General features: G+C 54.1%; 4 protein-coding genes across 4 annotated transcripts; 1 reads left to right on the top strand and 3 right to left on the bottom strand.

Moving 5' to 3' along the window:
* Window positions 1-510: 510 nt before the first annotated feature.
* PG986_012534 (uncharacterized protein) lies at window positions 511-2,239 on the top strand (the record flags this gene model as incomplete). The annotated part of the gene is made up of 3 exons (XM_066848756.1): window positions 511-742; window positions 818-1,049; window positions 1,123-2,239. 3 exons carry the CDS (start codon window positions 511-513, stop codon window positions 2,237-2,239), a joined length of 1,581 nt encoding a protein of 526 aa, XP_066695452.1.
* A 1,204-nt stretch (window positions 2,240-3,443) lies between these two features.
* On the bottom strand, window positions 3,444-5,235 carry PG986_012533 (quinate permease; the record flags this gene model as incomplete). Its single annotated transcript, XM_066848755.1, has 4 exons — window positions 3,444-4,025; window positions 4,133-4,849; window positions 4,944-5,142; window positions 5,207-5,235. The coding sequence occupies 4 exons, from the start codon at window positions 5,233-5,235 to the stop codon at window positions 3,444-3,446; spliced, it is 1,527 nt and encodes a 508-aa protein (XP_066695451.1).
* Window positions 5,236-7,210: 1,975 nt separating this feature from the next.
* PG986_012532 (uncharacterized protein) lies at window positions 7,211-7,716 on the bottom strand (the record flags this gene model as incomplete). The annotated part of the gene is made up of 3 exons (XM_066848754.1): window positions 7,211-7,375; window positions 7,406-7,469; window positions 7,610-7,716. The coding sequence occupies 3 exons, from the start codon at window positions 7,714-7,716 to the stop codon at window positions 7,211-7,213; spliced, it is 336 nt and encodes a 111-aa protein (XP_066695450.1).
* A 1,058-nt stretch (window positions 7,717-8,774) lies between these two features.
* PG986_012531 (uncharacterized protein) lies at window positions 8,775-11,002 on the bottom strand (the record flags this gene model as incomplete). The annotated part of the gene is made up of 7 exons (XM_066848753.1): window positions 8,775-9,332; window positions 9,374-9,689; window positions 9,744-10,346; window positions 10,404-10,625; window positions 10,679-10,779; window positions 10,838-10,857; window positions 10,933-11,002. 7 exons carry the CDS (start codon window positions 11,000-11,002, stop codon window positions 8,775-8,777), a joined length of 1,890 nt encoding a protein of 629 aa, XP_066695449.1.
* Between the last annotated feature and the right edge of the window lie 1,078 nt (window positions 11,003-12,080).

Raw genomic sequence — 12,080 nt, 5'->3', positions numbered from 1 at the left:
GCTCTCTTGTCACTTGCTTCTTTTCTCTGAGCCGTGCGAGAAGGGCCCCATCGTCTTCGAGGCTTAGCCACTTCAAGTTACTCGATGGGCTTCGACACCCAGATTTGCCCGGACGGGAAACGATTCGCAGAGTATCTCCGGGCCGCCACCCGGTGTCGTCTGCTCCTAACGTGCCAGCAAAGGCCTCTGGTGTCCGAGCGACCCCATATGCGTACGTTAGTCGTGCCGCCCTTGCGAGGCCTGGCCCGCAGTAGCTGTCGACGTTGCGTGTGTGGCAAGGAGGCGAGGCGGAGATGGCCTCGGATGCAAGGGACGACATCCATCCCCCTCCTGCCTGGAATGAAGTGAGATGAAGTGAAGGGAGACAAGTATATAACCATCGCCCTGCGCCGCTGTAACCTCGGATCTCTTACAACCACTACTACCACCATCCACCAACACCACCAACTCTCTCTCACTGTCCTTCATTTCATAACACTCACACCCAGTTTCTTCATGCCCCTCGTCGCCATGCACTCCAAGCTTGCGGCGATCGCGGCCCTTGTGGCCTCGGTCCGCGCCCAGAGCGCCTGCTCGCTCACGGCCGAGACGCACCCTTCCATGTCCTGGCAGCAGTGCAGTTCGGGCGGCAGCTGCACCAGCAAGTCGGGCTCCGTTGTCATCGATGCCAACTGGCGATGGACTCACAGCACCTCGGGCTCGACCAACTGCTACACCGGCAACAAGTGGGACTCGTCGCTGTGTAAGTAAAAAACAACCAGTCACAGCCTAACCTCGAAAAGGAGAACGAAAAACTGACTGAAATGATGCATAACAGGCCCCGACGGCGCGACTTGCACCAAGAACTGCTGTGTCGATGGCGCTGACTACGCCGGCACCTACGGCGCCACCACCAGCGGCAGCGCCCTGTCGCTCCAGTTCCTCAAGCAGGGCTCCTCGGGCACCAACATCGGTAGCCGATTCTACCTCATGGCGTCCGAGAACAAGTACCAGATGTTCACCCTTCTGGGCAACGAGTTCACCTTCGACGTGGATGCCTCCAAGTTGCCGTATGTACCAATCCCTCATTCCCCAATGCCAGTCACGGCATGAAGATCATCAGCTTACTCTTTGGGAATTTAGTTGCGGCCTTAACGGTGCCGTCTACTTCGTCTCCATGGACGAGGACGGTGGCGCGGCCACGCACAAGTCCAACACGGCCGGCGCCAAGTACGGCACGGGCTACTGCGACTCGCAGTGCCCCAAGGACCTCAAGTTCATCGACGGCAAGGCCAACAGCGAAGGGTGGAAGGGCGCGAGCAACGACGCCAACTCGGGCGTGGGCCAGATGGGCTCCTGCTGCGCCGAGATGGACATCTGGGAGGCCAACAGCATCTCGACGGCCTACACGCCGCACCCCTGCCAGAACTCGGCCTACCACTCGTGCCTGGGCAACGACTGCGGCGGCACCTACTCGGACGACCGCTACGCCGGCGATTGCGACCCGGACGGCTGCGACTTCAACAGCTACCGCCAGGGCAACAAGACCTTCTACGGCCCCGGCTCCGGCTTCACCGTCGACAGCACCAAGCCCGTCACCGTCGTGACCCAGTTCGTCAAGGGCTCCGACGGCAACCTGAGCGAGATCAAGCGCTTCTACCAGCAGGGCGGCAAGACCATCCCCAACTCCGAGTCCACCATCGCGGGCGCCGGCGGCAACTCCATCACGGCCGACTACTGCTCCGCGCAGAAGACGGCGTTCGGCGACATTGACGTGTTCGCCCAGAAGGGCGGCCTGGCCCAGATGGGCGACGCCGTCTCCAAGCCCATGGTCCTCGTCATGTCTGTCTGGGACGACCACGCCAGCAACATGCTCTGGCTCGACTCGACCTACCCGGCCGACAAGGCGGGCCAGCCCGGCAGCGAGCGCGGCTCCTGCGCGACCAGCTCAGGCGCGCCCGCCGACGTCGAGAAGAATCACCCGGACGCCAAGGTCACCTACTCCAACATCAAGTTCGGGCCCATCGGCTCCACCACCTCGGGCAACGGCGGCGGTTCCAACCCGGGCACGCCCAGCGACCCGCCCACCACCACCACCACCACGCGCTCGGGTAACCCGGGCACCACCTCCTCGCCTCCCTCGGGCAACTGCGCGGCTCTGTACGCGCAGTGCGGCGGTAACGGGTACTCGGGCCCGACTTGCTGCTCTTCGGGCACTTGCAAGAAGTCCAACGACTACTACAGCCAGTGCTTGAACTAAGCAGAAGAGTCTCTTCCTCCGGCAGTGGATGATGCATGAATGGATGATGACCTTCATGACATGTATGACTTGATATGAGAGACAGAACATGAATCCTCATATGGACATCATGAAAGGGGGTAGACAGACGGCATGAAGTTGGCCACTTTCTTGTTGTATATACTTTTTCACTTTCTCCTTTCTCGCACATTTTCCCTCATGGTCAAAGTGGAGGATCCCATGCGAGCTTGGGGCGACTCGCCCCAGCTTGCAATTTTTCAATCTTGTATATAGATTACCTGCAAATATACATTACTTCTCGTTCAGAATCTGGCTTGAACCCGTTTGGTCGTGAGATGGAGCAACAATTGGCCAGCCTGCTCGGCTACCAGCTTGGGTTGTCTCGAGAGTGGCTAATGCGAGCGGACTAGACACCATGATGGAAGGAGACATAGCATACCTATCTTGCTTTGAACTGCCAGGAGAAGGAGAGCGTTGGTGAAATGGAAGGAGAAGGAGATGCGTCAGCAGCGCACTTGCCGCGGCATATATTCACGTAACTGAGAGCAAATACACGTCCAGTTCTCAGCGCTGAACTGGGCGGTGAGAGGTTGAGTTGCTCAATCTTCAACTTTGAAGGCATGAACTATCGATCCAAAGTAGGATCCATGGTCAGCGATAAGAGTTAGAAGGGGCAGGTCCACTGACAGATATAGCTGTGGGATCAGGTGGAGATACAGGAGGTGACCTCGAACGACTTGGACACGACACGGAGTCGCATTACAGCTCCGAAAGAAGCTAGGTAACGGTGTGCTATATATCCAGAATTGAACCAAGTCTGGATGAATGGGATGGGGATGCATCATTTTCAGCCCAATCCGCTCTTTAATATATATCGTGCGGAGAAAAGGGGTGGAGAGAGGCCATCTCCAACAGCCGAGTCGGCACTTGATGGCGAGTACAGCTGAGTACAGCTGTATGCAATGCTACTTGAACTCATTAGGTTAATCAAGCTAATCATGCCTTGGTCCTTGGGGTCCTGCAGGCCGACACCAAGTAGTATCCATGAGGTAACAGCATAATGTGATGCCAAGTGTCGGCTGTTCAAACGTGATTAGCTACACTCATTACTAGCCCGACATACTATGAACACTTCTACTGGTAGCTATCCTATCAATGTCTCTTCAAGTAGCCAAACAAATATCCCCAGCACTTTTCAAAGCCATTAGACGCTTCGAACCTCTCTAATCTCCACCGCCGCCTTCTCATCGACCGTCTCCGGCGCGTGGTGCGGGTCCGGGACGCCCATCATCTGCCCACCCTTCTCGACGTGGTTCTGGCCACCGAAGAGCACATCGATCTCCTCTAGAGATACCTGCTTAGTCTCGGGCACGAGGAACCACACGAAGACGGCGAGCACAACGTTGATGGCCATGAAGAAGTAGAGGCACTTGAGCCCCTCGCGCGCGAGGAAGACGGGGAAGAACTGCTGGAAGATGGTGTTGGCCACGTTCTGCATCTGCGAGCACATGCCTACGGCCTGCGCCCGCACGTTGATTGAGAACACCTCGGCCGTCCAGATCCACACCGTCGCGCCCCACGATGGCTTGTAGAAGAAGATGAACAGGAACAGCAGGAACACGATGGCGATGCCCACGGGCTGCGACTTGGCCCCGCTCTCGGTTGAAGGCGTCGCCCCGGCTACGATGGCGACAACACCGATGGAGACGGCCATGCCGACTGCACCGAAGATCAGCAGCCATCGTCGACCAAAGCGATCAGCCGTCCAAGCAGCGTTCAATGTGAACTATGTTAACGCCGCATGTTAGCGAACCAGTATCTCCACAAATAAAGAGTGCACTGCAGATAGCGGTACATCAAAGAACCTGACTCCAAGGGGGCGTAGTTACTTACCAGTATCCCACAGGTCGCGTTCAAGGCATTGATGAGGTTGATGGTCTGCTTCGAATCCCACACCTTGCTGTAGATGCTCGTCGAGTAGGAGTTAAGAGTGCCCTGGCCCGACAGTTGCTGACCAATGTTGAGGGCGAAGGCAAGCCATAGGCGGCGGCGGACAGAGGGGTCCTTGAACAGGGCCCAGTATGAGCTGCTTATTGCCTCCTTCTCGAACTCGATTGCCTCGCGGATGGCGAGGACTTCGTCCTCAATCTCGGCCTCGGTGTCGCGAATCTTGGTGAGGGCCGCTCGGCACTTTGCAACGTCGTTGTGCCTCTGGATCCACCATCGCGGCGACTCGGGCTGCAGGAAGATGAGCGCGCAGATGGTGACGGGACACAAGAGCTGGAAGATGACAACGAGCTTCCAGTCCCAGTCGCCAAGCTTCTCGATGTTCAAGCTCGTCGCATAGGCGATCCAGTACGCGATGAAAGATCCCACCGAGTAGTTGAGCTGCCAGAAGGTCATGATCGTGCCGCGGATTTCGGAAGGGGCCGCCTCGCTAATGTAGGTGGCACCGGCGGTCAGCGAGAGACCCTGGCCAATACCGATGAGCACACGGCCGCCAATGAAGCAGCCAAGATTGTGTCTAGGTGCGAACGCCTGCATGAATGTCGCTATGATGACCAGGACACATCCAGATGCCATACCGACACGTCGTCCGAAGTAGTCCGCCTGCGCCAGGTCGGTTAGTCAGCGTTTTCCTGGTGTCTCGTGGGAATTCTGTCCCAGATATGTTCTGCGCGAAAGCCAGACGAAGAGGGCTTACCAATGGCCCGGCCATGAAGAAACCGCCAACGATGGCACCGATGGTGTAAGCCGTATTGACCAGGCCGATAAGGTAGGCGTCATCTTTTTTGTGGAGGTCGAAGTAGTTCAGCCAGTTTGCTGACCCTTGGGCAGCGTTGAAGACCGAGGCATCGTAACCGTAGAGGACCATGCAGGTCGCTGCGACCATGCAAATGTACCTGAATGGGTATGTCAGGCGGATGCGCCCCTTGAGAGTTGCTATAACGGATCAGACAGACTTACCAATTGTACACCCTCGTTGAGCTCACCATGGTGCCAGATTAGCAGGTCTCGTCCAGCTGAATACCAAAGAGGGAGATTTGGGAAATACAGTCCCGAGCGACGCCACAACGGCAAATAATCGCGAGTAGGTCAGACAAAGTAGCAGACGGAGAACAGCGAACATCATGGTAGATATACGACTACACCGCATGCAGTGTCGCTCGTCCAACCCTTGTCATAGGCAGAGTAGGATTACATCCCGGTACCCTTCCATGTTATCCTAGGAGTACAGGAGGGCCCGTCCGTCCAGACTTTACTACACGACAGCGCTCGATGATTGGCTCGGATAGTTATCCCCATGGCCACACATCAATGCCAGGCCTGTCGAATAGACTATCGGTCAACCCCAGACTCTGGATTCTAGCTTGGTGCTTGGCCCTCTGCCCATGAGGTAGTCCAGGACACTCCACAACGGGGAGTTGGGGCAGAAATGGGGTTTTCTGCTTGGTGACGATGATGGGGAAATAGTGCTATGGATGGAATAGGATACAATTCCTTGCGGTACCAAGAAATTAGGCCGATCCAGACCAACTTCAAGACCAATGTGCAGGGGCGAGGCAGTCGACAGAAAGTGAGCGCAGGTGAGATTGCTGACGGTAAAATTGCGAGGTGAATTCCCACCAATGGCAGTTTTCCCGTCTCAGTGTCGGGCGGGAAGGACGGCGCCGTTCTGTGCTTCTGTGCACCGTGTTCTGCAGAAGCGTGGCAGCATGGCAACAATAATGTCAAGAGCGCAGCGTCGGCTAGGCGCTCGCCTTATCTCGACTGCAGTGCAACCATGCGGCTCAACATGACTGACAGTTGAGATGGATGCGTCTTATCAGCGACTGAGTATTTTCGTATGTTTCCCCGACAACTGAGGCGGGAGTCAAAGGAGTTGAAGATGCTTCAATGTTGTCCGCAATCTTTTGGGCGCAAGCCCTTACCCCATGCCTTCTCCAGGTTTACAGTGGAATGGAAGGGACGACCCACAGCACAAAGTCGGGGAAGCAGCGACTCTGGGGATAGCGTACCCGTTGCTCCACAGGTTGATTCTCGGCCAGGGTCATTCACCTTCCGCCGGTATTTCAGGCTCCTCTTCTTTCCATCCTTCGCCTCCTCGGTTTCGATGGCAGCCAGTTTTGCTGCTTCTTCGCTATTGGAGATTTCTTCTTCCTCGTCTGTCATGGAAACTTCCTGGTGGGAGTCCAAAAGTGCTCAACATGGGCCAAACGATATAATCAGGATTGTTAGAGATACTTAGAGTGGGAATATGAGGAAGGATACAGGTTGATGTTGGCAACAGTGATCAAATCATACTTCTGATCTGCTGCTGGCCTGCGCTGGTATGAGTCGAAAAGCAAAAGAACCGGGAAACAAAGTCGTACTTCTGATCTGTGGGGCCGGTGCAAGAACTTTCTGCTTCTCCTTTCCGCCCCAGTTGGAATAGTAAGATGTTCTTCGAACACTTCTTGCCACACCCAGGTTCTCTAGATCCAGCCTCATTTGCATTCACCCAGTCTTCCATTGGCTGTATGTAGTTAATGCCTGAGCTAGTAGGATTGTATATGTTCATGACATACGAGACTTGAATCAACAGACGAGGATAGACGAGGATAAATGATTTTCAAGTAGCAGGGAGGTATATGCAAAACAAGAAACAAGAAAAAAAGAAACAAGAAGCAAAAGAAGCAAAAAGACAACAAAAGATTCAAGAATATTGGACACCGCATCTGTCTACATCCCAAGAAAATATGCCTTTGCCCCGTATTCCAAACAGGCCCCTTATATCGCCCCGACGCAGGCATACAATGTTTGCCGGCCCCCGATTTCATACTCTCTAATCTACAGATCCCCATAATCTCCCTTCAAGAACGGGTAAGCCATGATCCTAGGGTTCTACCACCAGAGCCTTCTTTAATCATGATTCCCTTACAGCCACGCCTCCTACACCTTCCCCCAAGGCTTCCCCCCCATCCTCACAAATTATTTGTTTTCCCGGGCAACAAGGGGCTTCTTCTTCAGCGTCTTCTCCACAGCCTCAAATTTTCTGAGGACCTTGTCTCCCCAACGGAGGATTCCGCTGCGAAAATCCTCTAGGTCGGCCACGATGGTGCTCGCCAAGCGCGCGAGCTTATGAGCCTTCGCGTGCTTTGGGCATCTGGGTTGCTGCGGACATACGCGGCACGTTTGCTCCCCGGCCCGCTGAGCCAATACCCGGAAGACAAATTCCAAGACCCATAGCCTAGAGAGAGAGAGAGAGAGAGAGACAGAGAGAGGTTAAAAGCAGCTCCTGGTGAGTATAGAGTAGAGGTGTGTACAGATAATAATCGTCGTCATTGCAAAGGGGCAAACGAGAGGTGGAAAACAGAGAGGATTTCTTACATTATATAAAAGGGGATGACAGATAAGCCGGTAAGAATAGTGGCAATGGCCATCACCGACAGTGGGAAGGCCACGATGAGCCGCGAGGGAGAGAATATGGACGCCATTTTCAGTGTGTGTGCGCGAAAGAGAGAGTCGTGCTCTTTCCTCCAAAAAGCCAAGATGAAATAATCAGGATGAAATTTCGAACAACACAAGCATCTTCTATCCTTCCATTTTTATATAAACGTAAACGTAGACTACCCAAAAGGCATAGGGTTAGGTTCAAGAACGCCTTGGTTGTGCTTCCTTTCCATGTTAAAAGAAACTCTTGAAGCATAGAGGTAGAGATAGCGAGATCTTCCTACATAATGTTCGAAGAATGCCTTGGCAGAAGCCAACCTTCCTCTAACTCCTCTTTTGCCCACATCGAGTCACCATTCAGAGAATACCCCCCCCTCCGAGCTGGCAATCGATGCCACTCAAGGTATAGCCACTGAGAGTGTTGATATAAAACCTGACGTTTGAAGGGCGCAGTTTGTTTGGATAATTTGACCTCTGTATCATGGTGACATCCCGATGGCGCCACTGCTTTCCCAGACTCAATATGCCACGTTCTAGAGGTGAGTGTTCTCTTATGCCAATCCTCTCTGATACCAAGTCACTCTGGTTCATGCTGAACTTTGAATTCGCCATCTGGGTGCGTGCTGTGCGAGCGGGTACCAAGGTCTGGCCACTTTACGCCTGTTCATTGGCACCCATGTTTTGTGAGTGACCATCATTAGATTAAGGATTTAGCCTACTAGAAAAGCCCAGGGCTCCATGTTGGCGGTCAAAGGGTTCAAGGTGAAACGCGATGGCTGCATGCCACCGAGCCTGTGGATCGCTGCCTCGATGACCTCTGATTGGCTTTGCGTTCCCCAAATTGCTGAATCATGTCGACAGACATCAAGACTCGTGGTGGGTATCAGGTCAAATAGACTAGCTTAAAAGAACGCACTCCAACAGCAACGAAACCTTGCAAGAGAGAGAAACCCTGCCTTTCTTGACGTTGCTCCTTCTTCTCGGCTGACCGCCGCATATCGCCGCCGCAACACCGCCTTGACCAGCAGTAGTTCGTCACAGCTCATCTCGCTGGGCAAAGCGCCCATCCTCTCATTATATATTATTAAAGTGCCGTTGTAGTTCATTGCTCGTACTTCACATTTCTTGAACCGCCAGCGTTCCCACGTATCATGGCTTCGACATCAACACCGACCCACCTCATCTCCCTTGGCATAGGCGGTGATACATTCTGTGGCGGGGATCGCTGCCGCATCTGTTGTCGCATTTGCAATCTAGCAAACAAGTCGCTCGTGCTTAGCTCAAGGCTTTGTTTTAGCGATGCCGAGTTTGCCCATAGCTGGCCAAACTTCGCCATCAGCTGCAAGGTCCGTTCTAAGCAGGCGATGCTTCTTTCGAGGTTGTCGCCCGCCGGGCCTCCAGGCCGTGATGGTAGTGGAGGTGGTTGAGGTTTGCCGTGTTCCGTGTCCGGCGGGGGAACGTTTACCCCAGCCAAAAGTAAATCTTCTGCGTCGCGGAGAACGGCAGCAAACTGGTTGGCCATGAAAAACACTCGGAGGGCATCGTGGTAGGTGTAAAAAGCAACACTTCTGCCACTGTGGGCAACCTCGTATATCCGGTCGAGATAAGCAAGGGTATGTTCGAAAATCAAGACACGGCCGTAGTCGGTGATGTGGGGGCCCTGGCCGATGGTGCGAGACAATATACCAGACTATAGCGGACCTCAAGATCGAAAAGCTCACGCATACCTACTGGCAGCGTGCTTGGAAGGGCATCTGCCCACTCGCGCATATCCTGGCACATCTGCCAGATGAACGATGTCGCGTCATGTATCGGCGTAGGATCTGACTGAAAAAGGATCTGGTACCACTGCGACTGCGCTCGACGCAGCTGGAAAAGCAAGAAGGCCGGCTCAGAGCCCGAAAGAATTTGGCCAGTAATGGACGCTCGCCGACTGAATGAGGAGGGTCTCGGCCAGGCGACATGGGTTGCAGCATCAGGGAAACAAAAAGCGCGTGCATGTACCATGCTGATTGACCTACTGCATCGTTAGTGAAGTCCTCCTCGAGTAGTGGGTTGTTGGTAGGCGCACCTGTCGAGCGAGTATACGCAATAGAACATCTTTCGCCTCATGTCAAGCATCGTCTTGTCCGGCATCTGCTCCGTGGGCGGGTCTTGGTGGAAGCCCAGATCAATCACTGCTCGGCACGTGAATCCAATCAAATGCCAGCTGTCAAAATGTGCCGGGTCAAGCATGGAGTATTGCGTCAGCAGGATCAATGACCTGATTTGAGCAACGTGGCCTGGCATCAAGGCCCCGTCAGCGTATTGGAGAGCCTCTGCCACAAAGTGTAACCCGTTGGCGTAGTGCTCATCTTGGCTTGTCTGACTCTGGGCCATAGAACCGACGGCAAGGACCATGTAGCCTAGCCAGTAGTCGTGGTCTTTGATGTATCTGTCCTGGGTCATATAGATCTGATCGAGAACGCTATATAGACTTGTTTCCGGGAAAGCCGGATATAGAGAGTAAATGTTGGTCATATAATATTGTGCAATGGCCAGCGCCGTCTGTCTCGGCGGCAGAGACCAGCTTTGCGGGTCTGGCAAGGTATCATTCGACGCAGCGGCTAGCACCAGGCGCGCGAAGGTCATGTTGCCTATGGACTCAAAATCCCTAGTAGTGGCATTGATGGACCTAGTTGTACGCAGTCAGTGAATGCACAAGAGGCGGAGTGACGACTTCTCGGCGTACAGGAAACCAAAATCAGACAGCAATGAGTTGACGTCTGATGTCTCGCGTTTTCGGGCAGCATTGCGATGGATGGCGGCTCTGATAGTTGCCAGAGAATCCTTGCGTTCTGGTTCTCTCGGAGGTGCATCCGTCTCGTGCTGATAGACCGATGCCTTTCTGGATCGCGCATAGGTAAGGCGCCTTTCCAACTTTTCAATGCGCAACTCCAAGGCCGCAACATAGCTGAGCCAGTATTAGTAAGGGTTGCATGCAGTTCCTGGCTGATGGCGTCAAACCTTCGTTCCTTGCCTCTAGCAAACTGATCATTTGCGCTTGAACATTCGGTCTCACGGCCAGCCTTTTCGCAAGCCGTGCATGCTGGCAGTTTGCCGTCACACTACTCCCACAAGGTCAGTCAGCAGACTCATCAACTCATCGGACTCAGCTCTATTCACCTTGACTTTGGCAGATCGACCTGTTACCGAATGAGCATGAGATCCCCGTAGAATGCATAAAGTGGCAAAGGGTTCACATATATGAAATAGCTTACATCTTGAGCAGGCGGAGACGGGGCGTGATACACGAAGTAAAGGGTTGTCTGAGAAGCTTGAGCGAGGCATTGCACGTGCGGTCGGCCGGCGGCGCGGGATCGCAGGGTCAATAGCCCGAAAAGGAGCAGGTGGTTATCAGCTCAGCAATGCGACTTTGAGACAGATATCGGGGTGGCGCTCTATGGGCTCGAAGATCGTCCCTGCAAGGCCGGCGCCGATGGTTTGCTTGGATCCCTTCGAACACGCTCTACTCCGACAGCCTGGCGAAAGCGGTACCTGGTTGGAAGCGGTAGTTCCAAGTAGGGATGAAAACACGACGTCTGTGGGTCGAAGCTAGCGGAAGCGAGTCGCGAGGGTGACTGTGAGAGTGCGAGTGAAATGTTTGCTGATGTCAATGACGGAAACAGTCGCAGTTGCGGGGAGTTAAAGTTATGTAGGTATCATGGGGTTCAACACCAGGGAACATTGGACAGAGCCTCACGAGACGAGCAAGTCGCAAAAGCTGGAGAGGCGGCTAAATGAAGATTAGCAAGTTGGTGTTGGTGTTGGTGGGAGAGCGGATTCTCGTCGCGGCTCCACCGGCCCTCTTGCAATTCTCGCTTTCCCGTCTGACAAACCGCACTTGGGCTGGGCGCTGGGCACAATGTGATCGACCGGAAGGGGCAGCTACTTTTTTAGGTGGGATAGAGGGGACGCGCCTCGGGAGATGGAGGGATGAGGGATGAGGGATGAGGGATGAGGGATGAGGGATAAGCAGGGTGGGGTAAGGTAATGCATGCATCACCTTCAGAAAAGCGTGGCAGCGTGACCGTGGCCATGGCCATGGCAGACATTGACCGACGGCTACTGCTAGGATGGCACGCCTCTCTCTATCCCGCGTAGACTCTCTCTTTAGGTAGACTCTCTGGACTCTACCTGGCCAGGCACGGCCGCACGGGGGCGGGACGCAAAGTCACCAACCCACTATTGCCCTTCTTCTACGCAATACATGCTAGAAGGTAGCTGCAGCTCATTAAGGAAACTAGACTTGCACGTGTCTGTCTTGATTAAATGCATGCTTCTTGCTTGTATGTACTTGTAGTACCGAGTATTGGTCGTCCTGGGCAGCCCCTTTCATTCAGACGTTGGATATAGACATGCAGGTTAG

The sequence above is a fragment of the Apiospora aurea genome, assembly GCF_038362705.1.
Source record: "Apiospora aurea strain CBS 24483 chromosome Unknown utg000008l_segment0_segment0, whole genome shotgun sequence".
NCBI classification, from domain to species: Eukaryota; Fungi; Ascomycota; class Sordariomycetes; order Amphisphaeriales; family Apiosporaceae; genus Apiospora; species Apiospora aurea.
Note: the sequence above shows the minus strand (reverse complement) of the source record. Positions and strands in the feature narration are given on the sequence as shown.